This window comes from Perna viridis, chromosome 13 (assembly GCF_037379345.1).
Source record: "Perna viridis isolate PV_CMFRI_1.1 ecotype Kerala chromosome 13, ASM3737934v1, whole genome shotgun sequence".
Classification (NCBI taxonomy): Eukaryota; Metazoa; Mollusca; class Bivalvia; order Mytilida; family Mytilidae; genus Perna; species Perna viridis.
The window spans coordinates 12,158,936-12,176,904 of NC_142457.1; the positions used below are offsets into that span (position 1 = coordinate 12,158,936).

Genomic DNA, 17,969 nt, shown 5'->3' on the forward strand with positions numbered 1-17,969 from the left:
GGACTGACTCCTTTATACATTATCAGAAAGACCCCGGTTTAAAAATAACGATGAAGTACGTCAGATTTACTTGGTTTCTCGCGACTTTTTTTTAATACTGTTTACCGTTGAGAACCTCATAACAGAGAAGTGAAAATATCAAATTCATTACGCCGATGCTGTTGGATTTTTTCGTTGTCATTTCTCTTGAATCTAATGGACACGAAAGCGCAAAGGTAAGAATAAGTGATCATGTGAGTTTTTATTTACCTTCAGAATAATTTCATACATGTAGTTGTACTTGAGTGAATTGTATATATAGCCAATGACCAAATCGGGGTGGGGTTACAACATAATATTGATAAAACAAACGTGACTTAAAAAGCGAAAACGACTTTACAATGGAACAATTATCATGAATGGCTCCAATCTTTTGAAATGTTGTTGTAAATAATATAGTATAGCGAATCATAGCTTTTGTGTCCAAGTACATGTACTTGGATTTTTGTTCATCAAATATCGTTTTGAAAACTTTTTACTGGAAGTTTATATTTTAGATAATAATAACAGAAATTTGTGAAAGTGCGTCCTATGGTAAAGTAACTCGATCTATGAACCCATTTGTGCACCATATTTGTCATGCAACCACTCGTACATACATATAACTATTTGTTCCATTATCTGTTGGCACCATTTCGATTGTCCAGAATCAATGAAGTAGATTCTTTAATTGTTCTGAAATTGGAGGCCAACATATGCATTAACGAAAAATTCTGAAAAGGTAAAAGCAGAGTTAATGGTTTTTCAAGTTCATTTTGACACGTACCAATACAAATATTGTAACAGCTAAGCACAAATGTAGTTAATCTTTTTGAGGTTTTTTTTTTACTTAAAGTGAAAATGAACTCCTTCCTCTTCTTCTTCTTCTTGTCGAATGTTTTAAGTAGCAGTCTTTGTAATAGTCATGCAAATTCTGTAATATGTGATACACCTCAAAAATGGCTATATATTTTTATTTTTGTTATTAAGTTGCTTTATAGTTCTATATGATGAAATGTATAATTACTCATTCCAATCTCTCTGCTCTTAGGAGATAATTCACATTGAAAATCCAACAGTTTCTATGTATGTAGTTTCTGTATTTTAGTGTCATTTACAGAGTTATCTCCCATGATTTTGAATTCTACAGTGCATTTTATGCAATTTTTATCTCCTATGAGCACGGGTTATATGAAAAACTGAATTTTAATTTCTGTTTACTACGGTATTCAAACAAAATATCAAAATAAAAATATGTAGGCTTTTTACCCATGAATCACATTTTGCATGATTCCTAGCTGGAGCACTACTTAAGTTTCCACAGGAATTGCTATGCCTGACATAGACAGTTGTGGTCCCAGAGTTTTTAAACATTTACTTACAGTTATAACTAATTTATCAATTACAAGGAAACTGATTAACTGACTGATTTGGTAAACCTGTTGCTGGAGGTTAGCCCCAAAGCTCTCTATGGAACCAGTCCTGACTATGGTGACTGGCAGTTGGTAGTAATCTCGGACTGTTTTCTGGAAGGTGTTGGTAAAAATGGTATTGGTATATCTTTCCTGGAAGAAATGGATTTGACCACGTGTTCGTCGGTCTCACATCTTAAAATACATGTCTCTGTCGATGTCAAGATAACCAATTTGTTCGCGAAATAGAAATATGGGCCAGAAATCTGGATGTTGCAGCTAGCGAACATCAATTCTTGTAATCTTGTGATATCATTGTTATAATATCTGTTGGAAGACATTTGCAGAAATTATGTATCAATTTTGGGGGACACTAATTTGTGTAGAACAGGTCAATATCCCAGTGACGCATACAGCAATTTTGTACCTATCTTTTATGTTTTTTTCAAGTTGTGTACAAATTTTAAGTAAGAGCCTCAAATTCAAATAATAATAATAATATTGATAACATGGTCATTATAAATGCTGCATTAAAAATTAGTTATTAAATTTCTTTGCAGTACCTTTCTTTTCATGTATAATTATGTATACGTATAATTATACATGTATATTTGAAAATGTTTATATCAGATTTCGTTTTATAATTGCTAATTTTAATTAAAAAATAAACTTTATAGAACATTTTTAAATCATACATGCATGTGCATACTGTTATGTATTCCTTACAATTTATATCATAACAGGATTGAGTATAGAAGGCATCTATTTAGATTAGCATTTTATTCTACACTGAATTACATTTTCAATCTACATGGCATATAACAAGAAATCTCTGATACGGCGGTAGGTAGGTTACAGACCACCAATTCAACCAATGAGCATTTGGAACGTACGCAAAAATAGTCCTACGCAGAAATTACCCCTGTTCCTCATAGTGCTGTGAAAAAAGTTCTCATCTTATTTAAAAAATTTAAACAGTTTCTGAAAGGAAAAACATTTCTGTACATTTTATAGGTGCATTTTGCTTCTTGTGATGTGAAGCCTAATCTCCATAATGATTTTTAAATATACCGCTATCTTGTGAAAATACTGGGATTTCCCATGCTATTTATAGACCCTTCACTTCCGGTGACCAGTACTGCACTGCAAGTCTGCTAACCCCACATGCCATTCTGAGGATTGTGAGCTGACATATGTAGAATCATGCTGATATATAGTCCTCTGCAGGTTAAAGTTAAGGTAAAGTCCAGAGAAGCCATTGAATATTGTGAAATTAGCATAGAAGCCTATGGGAAGTGGAATTAGTGGTTTTTAGCCTTAGGTACTTTTAAACAATAGAATAATAGAATGTCACTGGGAAATGTTTATCATCACTTCATGGGTGTATACAGTTTTATCAGTAAACTGCTGATTATCAATTTCCTAATTGTCATATATAACATATCCTCCCTTCTAGATTAAACAAACGAGTGTCAGAGAAGAGTACTCCAGAATCAGGTGTTTTTATACACGTAGTAAAAATCTTGAATTAATGAAATTTGAGAATAAGATAATTAAAAATATTTTCTGTCTATATTGTAAAGAAAACTTTAACTATGAACATAACTAACTAAATCATGCATTAAACAATATATTCCCTAACTTGTACTTTATGTACACCTAACCCCTACTTTTGGTTGTACATGGGAGTTATTATTACCCATACGACACTACAACCAATTTCATAAATCTAATTTCACAACTGGTTTTCGATTTCTCAATGGATATCTTCTTGTTGGAACTGTTTCATCGTTGGATGTTGCTTTTTGTGTTTGATTGTCATTTGCAACAGTATCGCTGGTTATATTCTGTTCAATAAGATTGTCACTGATTTCGTTCGATTGATCTTTAAAGTCTGATTTAATTATCTGGTTTGCGTGACGTTTCCAGATATGTCCATTCGGTGTTTCTACTTGATAGTTCAATGGTCTATTACGTTTACAGATATGTCCGTTTGTCCATTTGTTCTGGCCTCTGTTATCACGAATTCTTTGACTCATTGAAAGCCTTTCTACAGTCGCCGTTCCAGTCCCAATTGTGCTCTTTCTCTAGTAATTTATGTAAGGGATACACAACGGTAGCAATGTTCGGTAGAAATTTGTGGTAGAAAGTTATATTTTCAGGCTCTGGTATGTCCAAAATTGCTCTTATTTTGTCCTCTGTCTTATGTAATCCATGTTTATCGATTTTATGTCCACAAAATTCGATTTCCTTCTAAAAGAATCTGCAATCTTTGTTGACGGACACGTTGAATTCCTCTAGTCTTTGGAGAACTTTGTCTAGATTCTCTTAATGTTCTTGGTAGTCTCGACCGGTGATGACCATGTCATCTAATATGCACTGTACTCTTGGTAGTCCTTGTAGGATTTGATCGTTGGTCCTCTGCCAGATGGCAGGAGCTGAAGCGACTCCAAGTAATAACCTATTGTATTGGTAAAGTCCTCTATGAGTATTTATTGTCAAATACTTTCTTGATTCCTCGTTCATCTCGAGTTGCAGGTAGGCTTGCGTTAAGTCAATTTTCGAAAAACGTTCTCCACCTGATAATGTAGAGAATATATCTTCAATTCTCGGCAATGTGTACTGATCAACCTTCAATTGTTGATTTATAGTAACTTTAAAGTCACCGCATATTCGGATCCCTCCTGATTTCTTTACAACGGGCACTATCCGTGTAGCCCATTCACTCGTTGCTACTTTCGAAATAATTCCTTCTTTTTCTAAACGGTCAAGCTCTTTATCAACTCTCGGCTTTATCGCATAAGGTACTGGTCGCGCTTTCTCCATCGCGACAGATATTTGAATAGTTTTATCTAATGTTAGTGCTTGCACTGACAAAAGTTTCTTTTGGATTTGTTCTGACTTCAATCCACAAACTAATCTGTCCCTTAAAGTGTTGTTAAAATCCGGGTAGTTACAATGTTCTGATAATCTACGGATCTGAGCAACGTACTCATTGATTGATTGATTCACTGTCTTTTTTATCTCTCTTATGGAATCGAAATCTTTCGGCTATCTCCAGTGGTGCGGGAGATAGATGTTCTTCCAAGATTTTGACTATGTCATCGTAACTTTTGTCCATTGGTTTTTCAAGTGTTGTGAGGTTCCTCAACAAAGCATATGTTTTACCTCCAATTAAACTCAATAATGCCGGTACACGTTTATCATTTCCTATTTCGTTCACTGCGAAATATTGTTCAAGACGTTCAACATATGAAGTCCAATGTTCAATACTATCATCGAAATTTTCGATTTTACCAATATATCCAGCCATTACTCGTCGCCAATTTCTGTTATGTATTCCTTACAATTTATATCATAACAGGATTGAGTATAGAAGGCATCTATTTAGATTAACATTTTATTCTACACTGAATTACATTATCAATCTACATGGTAGATAGGATCAGATGAATTGTGTTTCCACAGCAAATCGTCATAAAGGTCAAAATGTATTAAAGCTGGTCTATACTCACTGCGTCGAGAAAAAAATATGATTCTGCCTTTCTTAAATATAACAATAAATAGTAGGACAATAATAGAACACGCCTTTACCAGTAACCTAAGGATGAAGACAAATACCAGTAACCTCAGGATGAGGACAAATGCCAGAAACCTCAGCATGAAGACAAATACCAGTAACCTCAGGATGAGGATAAATACCAGTAACCTCAAGATGAGAACAAATAGTGTAACCTCTGGGCGTTGATAAATAAGAATGAACTACAAATGCATTGATGGTATCGTATTGCTTTAGAATTTCTGAAAATACCAATGGTTACAAAAATGTATGACTTGATGGAATCAAAATAATGTACAGCTGCTTTCAGAGAAAATTTTCTGTTCTGATCACATGCCCAATTAGCTTGTAATTTTTTTTTAATTTCTGGAATAAAGCTCAACATATTACTAAGTACGTAGACTTCAACATTAATATAAAATTCAACATGGTAAGCAATAAAACCTTCTTTTGATAATATTATGTGAGGTAATCTGGTTAAGATATAATTGTGTAATTACAGTAGCCTTGCTTTGATAAATATTCATAAACTGTTATATTGAATTTGATAACATACAAAGTCCATTGACTGTTCAATACTCCAAGTCTTAAGATTTATAAAGAGAGATGTAACGTCCTCTAGAAAACTTTCCACGGGGCCCACTTTTCATTCACAACAATAATCATCATTTGATATCATTCTTCTTCGTTACGCTAATCAAATATATTCTTTCCCTTTTAGGAATAGAAGCTTTTTTTTCTAAAATCTAACAAGGTTCTGTTTTCTCTTCATCGAAATTATTCTAAACTGGTTACAATCGCCCAACTGACAAGGAAAGTACCGAAATCCGGTAAGAAACAATCAGTTACAAGAAACCCAAAAAGATACTGAAGAGGTACAACTAATAGCGACCTGCATAAAAAAACATAATGCATTAAACATTTTTTTTATTCAAACTGAATAAATTAATGTAATCTCTGTCATCCATTTCTAACACTTGGCACCTCTCGACTTCCTCTGTCACTTCTCGTTGCTAAATAGTGAGACTCGAAGTCTGTACGACGCGGACCTCAGAGAAGCGTGCATGGATCACGCAACTTCGGTTCAAAGAAAACTAAACATACAGACTGATACTTATAGTTTTCTGAACGAACTGTATTGCAATTTGGACCGGCGATTTCCCGTTATTGAAAAGGCGGTAAATCGTTGGGTGCCGCTTCTTATTGAAATTGTCCAATTTTCAGATAATGCAATAGGCAACATACATGTATTTTGCCCTATCTACACTGTACATTGTACACAGCTTTTTTTTTTAATTATACCATGATTACGATTTTGCCTTTTTTTCTGCTGATTCAATGATGGCAATCTATCACATATAACATCAACTATAATGTTGTATTGTTAATAATAACGTGTACTATCTTAATAGAAAACAGGGCGAAACGATTTCCTGAAAAAAAAGTTGTAAGAATAAAAGACGCATTTACTCCGCATACTTTGCAAATGGTTATCTTTGCTGCCTTCTCTGATTTGTTTGTAAAAATTGCCGTTTCATGAGACTATCGACAAAATAACCAACTAAGATTTTTTTTCACGATCCTTAACTTGTTCGATAATTATTTTATCGATCTGTTCACGATCAATTATCTCACTTGAAAGTATGACGATGCGTATGCATGAATCTTATAATGATTTATACTTACCAGTTTCTATTTTTCAGTTACACTGTATTTCTAAGAATGGGGCAAAGAGTGAAACATGGTATCTCATTTTTTAACATTCTATAGAAAAATATCAGAACAAATCCAGTGATGCAGAAACCAAATAGTGGCCTTTTCATATAGAGCACTCATCCTGAAGTAAAGATATATTGTCAGCTAAATCGGTGGGTTTTTGATATGCATGTTTCACATTCTTCCCATTTGCCTGAGTCTTAAAAACACTTAACTTATTTTTATTGTAGGTTCTTTGCATTAGTGGCAGTCAGCGTCTTGTATTTTGGGTTTGCCTCATCCCGGAAAGTAGCATTACTAATCATCGATGTTCAGAACTGCTTCCTGCCCGGTGGTAGTCTCGGAGTAAATGAAGGAGATCACGTGATACCTATCATAAATAACATTCGTTATCAATTTGAATCTCGACTTTCATTGGTTGTTCTTTCGCAAGATTGGCACTGTGGTGATCACGTGTCTTTCGCTTCACAGCATCCGAATTCAAGCGCTACAACAATTCTACAGTATGACAAAGAAGGTATGAACGTCAAGAATACTATTAAGTTATAAATTAAATATACACGACAAATAATAAAATTATTTTTTGCTAAGCGTGTCATTAAAGTGCGCTAATCTCAACGGATAGTCGGCTTTACACATGATTTTACATGAGTCGATGAACCATATCTTCGAGTTATTTATCTTATACAAGTCATGTATATATTAAATAAAATGAAATGAAATAAGAGAAACGTATAATTATTACATGCAATGTGATTATAAGAATGAAGAAATATGGTTAAATTTACTTAACACGAACTTTTTGAGATTCGAACATGTAGCTTCACATGAATTTCACGTGAAATTTATCACAAATTGTATTTGCCAAATTCTGTTGAAACCCGTGTTAAACGTAATGCTATTTGAAAATCATGTAAAATAATTGTGCTTGTACTCAGTGGTGGATCCGGGGTGTTTCTGAGTTGAAACCATCTGTTATTAAAAGATTCCATCACCCTTTTACGCCCTCTGGCGGCCATACATGTATCCAGAAAATTTGTTGATCGAAATTATAAGATATGATGAAAAACCAATTCTTAAGGTCTGAATACCACAACACTTCAAGTATACTGAGAATATTCTTACAGTGAGTCCATGGTAACTATACTTAAAGGTTTTGAAATTGATAACGTCATAAACAGTATTTTTTTCTTTGATGGAGCCTGAAATAAAATCAATAAGAAGTTTTCTATTGAGCAGTTTACATATCAAATTCAAATTCAACATGAACGATCTCCTTTTTTTCTAAACGTTTGTTTTTGACAGAACCAGAATACAATAAATGTTATTCTTACATGTATGGCTGTGGTTAAAAAAAATACGGAAGCTCCATTTTATCATTGCTTTGGCCATTTATGTGGCATTTCTTACCCCGAACGATAGCGAGCGGTTAAATAACGATATAAATGGCCAGCCCGTGGTAAAACAATGATAAAATGGAGTTTTCGTGATTTATTTCGATTTTAATAAAACTAGTTTCTTCATATTTTTAATAGACGCAGTCCATGTGTTGCACGAAATGTTTCCCATATGTTCATCACTTTTTTACCACGGCTGTGGTGTAAAGAGCTTTGAATCACGCCATAGAATGGTTTGTTTTAAGGTTTTATCATACTAGTTTTATACCTATATTAAAAACAAGTTGGCACCAATCTCCCATGTAATAAATACTGAGTTAAAAAATAATGATAATGGAATTTGGTTAAGAAGAATTCGATCAACAGTTATTTATAATGTTTACCATATGTACCGTGTACGTGTATCATGCATTTTATGTTTTCTGTATGTGAAACCTTTTTTTTAGGAAATCTTTGTACCCAAGAAAATCCATGTCTGAAAGTAACGTACAACATCACGCAAGTATTGTGGCCTGATCACTGCGTCATTAATACTACTTCTGCTGAGTTTTCTAGCGAACTAATTCACAAATCGACTGACACTGTCGTCAGGAAGGGATATCATTGTCAGGTAAATGCGCGGTAGTAAATGCAGCCAGTGAACATAACTTATAGCCAAAACGCAGCAATGTATAACAATTTTATTTGTAGTATTACAGATATACATATTACGTCCTTCACTTTATGATATCCGTCTCCGCTATATAGATGAAGTATTTGCACCAACACTGTGAAGTCGGCCTCATACCTTGACATACACTTAGAGTTCAATTGAAAAGGAAAACTCATGAGCAAACTATATGACAAACACGATGACTGATCATTCTGTAGTGTAAACTTTCCTTTCATCTTTAACAACGTCCCTTCAGCACCTGCGTAAGGAGTTTTTTTTATTACACCTCATGCATTATACCAGAGCTTGATTGCCGAAACTAAGCATAATGTACCGTGCTAGACTTCTTTTAATTAGGCTTTTGGAACAGGGTCATGTTGCTACAAGATACATGTAAAAGTCGTGGATCGTTATGCCGTATCCATCTGCACCATGAGAATGCATTTGTTAACCGTGTCATAGTTTTGTCTACCTAGGATGTAATATTTTATGAGCAACTCGGCAGATGATTCTTGAAAAGCAGAAGACGCTTACCCCACCGATGCACCTGGTCCATGCTCCAAGTTTTTAATGGAGTCCGGATTGCTCATATATTTTTTGTATTTCTGCTCGAATCAAGTTTTTTTAATCTTGCATTGTATTAGCAAATCTTGCTCTTTCTTCGTGTATAGTAAGGTTTAACTTTAATTTGAACCGCCCATACACTTATTTATATGTAACATGACTACATGTAGCTCAAAGATTGGAATGTTACAATTTAGTATCTCTGGGAAAATCCTCTACCTGCAGCCAAGATCTACATTGTATATTCTGTTCATGCCCTCGAAAACCCTAGTTTTGGGAGTGTTTTTGAAACCACCACATGTGTGTCTGTCTATCTGTCGGTCTTTCAAAATTTCTTGTAAGCGGATCTCCACCTTAAACGCTCAAGGGATTTTGATTAAAATTTTATTGGAAGGTAAGGCAGTATATGCAGATGTAGATGACGGATTATACTTACTGTCACAGCATTTTAAAAAGAGATATTCCAACTTAGTGTTTTACACGTTAACACCTCGTAAACGCAACTTCTCCTAAACAGCTTAAGCGATTTTGACGAAACTTTATAGGAAGGTTGGGCATCGTATGTAGATATGCATGAAGGTTTATACATATGTAATTTCTGTTGGGGAATCGAGGACTTCAAAGAGAGACAACCTAACTTAAGTCCTCCCTAAAGGGGTTTAAATGTTAATACACAAAAGTACCTCGTAGAGACAACTCTTCCTAAACCGCTTAAGGGATTTTGAAGTAACTTTACTGGAAGTTTGGACATCTAATGCAGATGTAAATGAAGAAGTATAACTACTGTTGGCGGACTTCCAAGGAGAGAATTGAACTAGATATACATGTAACTTCATTTGAAACGCGCGGGGGTGTATTTTCATTGTTATTTTGAGTTCCTATTTTTTTTACATACGAGTTTGTTTTTATTTAATAAATTTCAGGTTGATTCCTATTCGGCTTTCTACGACAATGGCGGCTTCCTACAAACAGAACTACACTCGACACTGCAGAGTGCTGAGATAGATACTGTTATTATCACGGGTCTGGCAACTGACTATTGTGTGAAATACACTGCAATAGATGCAAAGAAGCTTTGTACGTAATTGCCAATGTATCATTAACAGGCACCAGTGACGGAGTTCAAGGGGTTAGAAGCCTCCCTTTTCATGGACATTTTTTTTTATTTCATGGAAATTTTGGAAAATTTTGAATAATAACCTGGAACCGCCTTTTCAAAATCCCAATGTCCGCCTCTGGTGTATGGACCCAGTTTAAATTTGTAAATAGAACTCTCTCTATGAACGCAGTTTACATTTATGCAGTTTATTTTTGCAGCACTTGTCATATTGGACAATCAGAGATTGTTGAAAATGATAAAAAAGACTCTAGTACTAGCAAAATACAAAATACAAAATGCATGTACAATGTATGTATTTTGATCTTCTCTGTACAGTTAATTTTGTTTTTGTATGTTTCCTTTCAGTCAAGTCTATTTAATGTTCAAGAATCAAGGACGAAGCCCAACGACATGTTTATATATTATGCACTATTGAACAGAAGAAATGGGCGAGCTAGAGTTGCAAATAATGTACATGTACATGTAAGTCATAAAATTGCAAAAATGGACCATTGTTATTTTTCTAAATATTTTTTTCAGCTTACGGAACGTATGTAGTGGTTGATGCAACAAGACCTGTAGCAAATGACACTGGCGAAACTGCGATAGCAGATATGAGGTCAAAAGGTAAGTTTTGCGTTTCAAATACTGTGGACTAAAATAGATTCAACTTTTTAGCTTTAAAGATCTCATCATATCAAATTTGGTAAAGAATGTCATACATGTATCAGATTCTATTCTTTATGAGGGGGTGCAGAGTGCAAAGGTCATCTTTATTTTCAAGATGTGACCATTATAAGCAGATTTGACTACAGTAGTACATGTAGTAAGTTTCATGCGTAGACGATAGATTTATTTGCAATAAACACTAATAACTTGACAATACTCTTGTCTACAAAATTCAACCATTTTATGTAAAGTTTATATACATATAAGATGTTTACAATTAGATGTGTTTCTTACTTGAGGAATTCTTCACTGCAATCCTCATTCAGATGATTGTGGACAAATGTCATGCTAAGCCTATGTAACAAATTGTGCAGTCAGGATAACGAGCTTAAAGCTGCCATGAGTGGGATGATCGTGGTATTGAACCTGTCTTGAACGCGGTATGCAAAAGATCGATATCCGGTCAAGTCACACCAAAGATTTTAAAGAGTAATTAAGGGAACCAAGGTTATAGCGGTAATCAAAAGAATGTAATCCAGGGACAAAGACCAGACATGGAAAACAGACATGCACAACAAAGAACATGAAGTAACTAAAATCATATATACAAAGTAACAAAAGCAAATGAGCAACTAGGACTCCACTAAAAACTGGGAGCATGGACCAGGTTCACCGGTAGGGTAAGCGTCCTCTGCTTTTCTAGAAACACCCACCGAGTTGTTCAGAAAAGGTCAAGTCCGCAGTAGACATACGAGAAAAGGAAAACTATGACCCTTTGAATAAATCAGTTTTCATGGTGCAGATGGATACACCATAATGATCCACGAGTTCATGATGACGACCATAAAACTTCTTTAGTGATGACTTCAATCTTGTAGCGAAGAAGCCTATTCGTTAGAGTTCTGGCGCAATACAAAAAGTCTGGGTAGTTTCGGCAAGCTCTGGCATAACGTATGAGTTGTGATATAAACACTCCATACGCAGGTGCTGAAGGGATGTTGCCACAGATGAAAGGAAAGATGACAATTTTGAAAAGTCATCACGCTTGTCGTAAAGTTTGGTCAACAGTTTTCCTTTACCATCGATTTTTAAGTGTAGGTAAAGATATGAAGCTGACCACACTGGACAAATATGTTGTCTATTAAAAATTCCAGCATTTTGTAAACATCTTCCTCTGAATATTTGGAAGATGATTTGGAATTATTTCTTATAAAGTATGAGGAATCTCTACCAAGAACTATATATTTGTATCTAGGTGTACCATCCTTTTTGAAAAGACAACGATGTATAATGATTTAAGTCGGGATTTTACTGAGTATGGGCAACAGAAGTATACAGTGTTGAAAAATCGTAGGTTTTAATGCTATTATATTCAGATAATGGTCTTGAACTGATTGTCTCCAAAAGATCTTTCGAATTTTTCAGGATCCACATTGAATTAATACCACTACGGGAGTAACAAGTATTGTGGTAGGACTGTATACCCTCTTTGACAGTTGTAAGTATAGAAGTTAAAAGTTTTGAAAGAGGTTTGGTTGTACATTATGCAGATCCAGCTATGAAACGTTGTTTGTATGAATTCTTGTGGAGTTTAGGAATCCAGTACATAGACGGTAAATCACAATCATCGTCCTTGGTAGAGAGACCAAAAGAGGATAGCACAGATTTATGGTTTTCCACAATCTCTTATTTGGAGAGTGTGGTAGCAGCATAGGTCTTATCACTGCTATTATTTTCTACGTCTACCTCTGACAATAAACATTGGATGTAAAACGTTTGCTTGGACGCCGGCATATTAAAGAATAGTTGGGTCTAAGTCAGAATACAATTGGAATTATTACTCGGCCATTTCCACTTCACTAACAATAACCTCGGATGCAGAAATGAGAATTTGTTTCTTTAAAAACAAAGTAGTTCCATCTACCAGATGACTGTAGAAAAATAGTACTCGATATTGCTAGAAATAAAGAACTATAATAACTCTTCCGAGAATTTTTGCGCGAAGCGAGGAGCTCAGATACAAGTATGGTAAAATTTTCAACCAGTTTAACTATAATTTTAGAATCGCAACGGACAAATTTGGGACAGATTCTCCCGCCTTGAGGCTCCGGGGTTTCTTCTGTGTTGAGGAGTTCCGAATGAGTCAGAATAATGGGACGGACAGTAGGGTAAAAAATGTAACATGCCTAACCGTGGTGTGTTGCTTCTGTGAGCTGGAGCATTTTCAGTGGAATTATTGTGGAATTATTTGGTTCTGTATAATTTTTTTTTTGTTAAACATTCAATATCATGGACAAAATAGACGAAGTAAAACCTTTCAATGTACATTAAATTTGGTATCAGCGTTTGGTATATGACAAGTTCCAACTTGAGGATTCTTGTTATATACATGTACATGTATGTACATAACGAAAACGACAAGCAATGATGTTTGGTGAATGAAACCTTTTATATTATTCTTTTGCAGGTATCCATATTGTCAGTTATAAAGACCTTCCAATGATAATGAAAGATATAACTAGTGATGCTTCAAGACACATGATATTTTCTACATTTTCGATCCTGTTTTTGTATGTCTGGTTTGTTTTCTAAAGCAGACATTGTAAAAAAAAGTATATGTATAGTCCCGAAATCAACTAATGTCATTAACAGAATTTGCCTGCATATATTATAATTGACTTCAGAGATAAAACGTATTGATGTCTTCATAATTATGCCCCCACTCAAATTTGAATTGAAGCTTAATTATATAGATACGGTATACATTGTAAACGAGTTTGGTTTCTGTCCTTTGTTAATTTCCTGTTCCGTGGAATTTTGCCTTTTTCACTTTGGGATGAGGAGAAAACATTTGTATAAAAATATAGATTACTGCATGTAATGGACTGATGATTAATTTTGATGTGCAACTTCATATAGATGTGGAATACATTGTAAGCGATTTCGTTATTTCCTATACCAACTTCCTATTTCATTGGACTTAGTCATTTTATAATATAAGGCTATAATGAAGAGATAAATATCGGCACCCAATGGATAAATTGATATTCGGCGTGTTTGTATAATTTTTTGTAAGTAGGGCATACAAATGTACACTATAAGTAATTTAGGATGATGCCCAATATCAACTGTGTGTACAAGTGGAGTATACCTTCTTTGTAGCACGACAACACGAGCATCTTAATCATAAAAATGTTTAGATCGAACTTTTATGATCCGTAATAGGATTGACACGTACAGGTCAAGGTCGTTCCCGGGAGACTTAATAGATATTTTTGCGAGGTGTGGCTTTTTAAAGTATTGCCTTGACATTTATAGTCCGTTTTTGAGGGACCAGAATGAGTGAACACAGTCATGATCAGATTCTTAAACAGTGGTAACATATATGTCAGTATTAGGGATCTGCAAGAGGAGGGTGCAGGGGGTTGACAACCCTCCTTTTTTATTGAATAATTTGTCATTTTCATGTGTAAAATTGACAAAAAAATGGCAAATAATGTCCTAGCACTCCTCCTTTTTCTGAGGAACCCCGACTGACATTCCTCCTTTTCAAAGTGTATGGATCTGCCCCTGCATGCACGGAATAATCGCACTTATCCTAAACGTAGAAGACGCTATCCCTGAGTCGTTTGAGAATGAAAAAAATCGACCTCAATAAATCAGATTATGACCCACTAAAAGAAACAATATTAATACCAGATGTATCATTGTGACACATCCATGCTGATGTTCTACCTATACAATGTCATGTATAACTCTTAGCTTTATTCATTAAAAGAATTTTTTTTTTATTTCGCGATTTATATTTGAAAATGCCTTGCATTACTAATTATCTCTAAGTATCTTTTAAGTCAGATTTCGCAAATATAGGCATTACGCCAACCATTTCTATGGCATTGAGCTGCGTTCAGATTATAGTAATTAGATTTTTTGAAAAACATGCAATCCAGCGGGTCACTCTTTTGTTCCGGTTCTCCGACGTCCCATGCATGATACGCCACTTTGATCATTTCGTCCCCTTTAATCCAGTGCCAATCCCCTACTCCGGATGTATAACGGTTTATGTTCCGGCCTCCAATGAAATAATTGTTTGCTGAAATAACAATTCAAAGTTGTCATCAATGCAATCGTACAAGTAAATGTATTATTTATAGGGGGTTTGTGTGTTTTGTGGGATTTGTTTGTTTTGCCATTTTTTTTGTATAGTTTCATTTGCTCACGAAGTTTGAAAAAGATTCTTTTAAATGTATAAACAGTTTAACTGGAAGTATCTTTGGTTGGTTTCTGCCTGTGTCGTCCCTTATCCTTGACAATTGTGTTGATTATATTGGGAATCACTGGATCAAACCCCTTACATCTGTACAAGAGGTTCAGCGCACCGCCCTTACATTAGTATATGAGGTCCAGCTCCAACTTTTACAGCCCCGTGCAGGTCCGGCTGTCAAAAGAATAGGCCTGCAGCAGCGCTAAGCATGTCGTAAAAGGCGACTAAATAGTGATCAGAAACCTAGCCGGGGGCTAGGTGCTCTGCCCACAGAGCAACTGGGATGTGTGCCCCAGGTGGTGGAATGGGGTACCACTGGCGTGTTACACGCTGGGGTTGTCAGGCTATAATATGGAAAACATGACCGCGAACCATTGTGCTGCACCGTGTTGGGAAAGATGCCACGTTCCCCGCACGTTAAAAAACCCCTTCTGTGGTATTCGATAGGAGTAGGAAACTTTGCGCTCCGCCACGAGAGGCTAAATTGCCCGACCTTATCCAACCCCCCTTTTTCTACTGGCAACCAAAATTTGTCGACTCTATTGTCCTTGTGTCCCATCCCTTGTTTCATTTCATCATCATTCGTGTTCATTTTATCATCCATTTCACGTTCATCACCTGAATATAGCTGAAATATTGCTGCCCGAGCGTTAAACTCCAACAATCAATCAATACATTTGTACAAAAGGTTTAGCGCCCCTGCCCCTATGAAACTTCTGGATCAACCACTGTGTATGGCGATCTATAATTATAACTCAGTACAAATATGTATTAATCGATAAATAGATGTACGGAAGTCAATTGAGCTCATTATTGAACACCGAAAAAAATATTTACTTTCATGAACAGCAACCATTTGTTCAGTATGTGTTCAAACCCTCCCTTGTAAAAAAGTGGAAAGGTACATGTATGTGACTACTGTATTCGTGCTGAATCGGAATCGAATTCGTTTCTACAAATGTTTATACAGGTTTATACTTATCTACATGTACATTCCTGCATACAACTGTAGATATCTACAAGTCTGAAGTAAATTTCACTTATGTCATTACGACATCTAATACTAGTACCAAAGTTAAGCTTATAATCTGCATTTGTCTTGGGCGGTGTAAAAGCTTCGAAATAGCGTATTTGTGTTTCAATTATACTCTCTGTACAGGAGAATGATATAGACTTACATTTTCCTCTTGCCCTGAGAAACTTTTTCATCCACATCATTTCGTTCATAGTTTCAAATGTTGCTAAGTATCCACCTAGTTCTTGGCACTTCACCTTTCGATAGAAAACATTCGTTTGTAGCATAAGGTAAACAAAAAGAAAAATTCAGAAGTCATCTTTTTCATATGTAACTTCAAAAATTCAAGGAGCAAACTATAAGATTTTAATACATCGTTGCATCTCAGCTTTTATACACCTATCTACGATTAACGTAACTATTACATCGAATCCTGTCTAAACCGAATCCTCAAATAAACAAAACAAACTCGATAAATTGTGGTGTCAATGAATTTTAAACCCGAGTAAACCCAACACCCGCCTTTCCCGAAGAAATCAATTAGTACGAAAGTTATTGGTTTGAACAGGCTTTTATGTACATGCAGTAATTAAATTAATTTTCCGATTAGAACTGATACCCTTTTGTGTTAACTACGGGTTGATCGACGAGCATGCTCAATATACACTTCCGCGGGGAAAATTCTTTGTGCGTCTAAATATTTTCTGCCAGTTTGAAAAAAAAATATTCGTTCCGTACGAATTTTGTTCCGATGACAGTGAAAAAATAATTGCATGCGATAACAGATTAATAGGAAAAACATGTATATGTTTCCATACAATATATGTGTGGTTCGAGCACAAAACAAAACACAGGATGAAGTTATTTGGAAGAGTAATTAGTTAAATGTAAGTGTTTAAGACTTGTTTTGGGGGTTCAGTGTCGGATCCGGAGGGTATTTCCGGGGTTGTGGCCCCATTTTTTCGGGGGATTTTTTTTTTTTTTTTTTTTTTTTTTGGAACTTTGGCAAAAATGAGCAAATTATAGCTGGAGTCCTACTTTCAATACTATTAAATTTCCAGACCCGCCCCTGAAGTAAAGTTTATAAGGTACATGCACGTACAAATGCCTCCTCCCATGTTGAGCCTCCACTGTAGCTTTCATCTTTTAAAATATAACAGTTCTTGCCAACTCTAACGGCGGGTGATGTACAGGTTACTGTATGAGAAAAATAAGGATAAAAAGCTGCTAGAAAAAATGTCTACCAAACCGTATGTGCTGGTAAAGGATTACAGTATGAAATAAAGGGTAATTACAAAATTATCGAACTGATAACAATTACTTTTTACAAAAAAAATCACTGTAGATTTCATCAAGTGTTTTATTCTTAGTACAAATATCGTATACTATACATGTAGTTGATATATCTTTAAAAATATGTGGTTTTTTTGTACATTTTGAAGATGCCTTTTAAGTGCATGATTATTTAAAACCTATATCGTTTACCCTCTGCATTTTTTTGTTTTTGCAATATGTACATACAAATGTTTCAAATATGAATCTTTATTTCTGTAGCTGTTGGAAAAAAATCCCATTCAATGATGAAAAAAGACTTTAACATATTT

The 17,969-nt window shown here is 35.1% G+C and overlaps 2 protein-coding genes across 3 annotated transcripts in view; one reads left to right on the plus strand and one right to left on the minus strand.

The window, feature by feature from the left end:
* LOC148599609 (uncharacterized) lies at nucleotides 1-14,877 on the plus strand. Its single transcript, XM_088557002.1, has 6 exons — nucleotides 1-215; nucleotides 6,936-7,222; nucleotides 8,549-8,712; nucleotides 10,242-10,395; nucleotides 10,958-11,044; nucleotides 13,554-14,877. The coding sequence occupies exons 1-6, from the start codon at nucleotides 196-198 to the stop codon at nucleotides 13,676-13,678; spliced, it is 837 nt and encodes a 278-aa protein (XP_088413128.1). The 5' UTR covers nucleotides 1-195; the 3' UTR covers nucleotides 13,679-14,877.
* Nucleotides 14,837-17,969, minus strand: part of LOC148599610 (uncharacterized) — a 12,467-nt gene continuing 9,334 nt past the window's right edge. For both annotated transcript variants that reach the window (XR_015917587.1, XM_088557001.1), the window contains 3 exons: nucleotides 17,468-17,562; nucleotides 16,529-16,622; nucleotides 14,837-15,179 (listed from right to left, as the gene is read on the minus strand). Coding sequence is in view for 1 of the 2 variants with exons in the window: in XM_088557001.1 (XP_088413127.1) it covers nucleotides 14,938-15,179; nucleotides 16,529-16,622; nucleotides 17,468-17,562 (431 nt within the window). In the remaining variant the exon portion in view is untranslated. The remainder of the gene's footprint in view (nucleotides 15,180-16,528; nucleotides 16,623-17,467; nucleotides 17,563-17,969) is intronic.

Coding starts and splice junctions, on each gene's coding strand:
- LOC148599609 (XM_088557002.1), top strand. CDS start 196: ATGGACACGAAAGCGCAAAG. Junction 10,396..10,957: donor AATAGATGCAAAGAAGCTTT/GTACGTAATTGC, acceptor TATTTTTTTCAG/CTTACGGAACGTATGTAGTG. Junction 11,045..13,553: donor AGCAGATATGAGGTCAAAAG/GTAAGTTTTGCG, acceptor ATTCTTTTGCAG/GTATCCATATTGTCAGTTAT.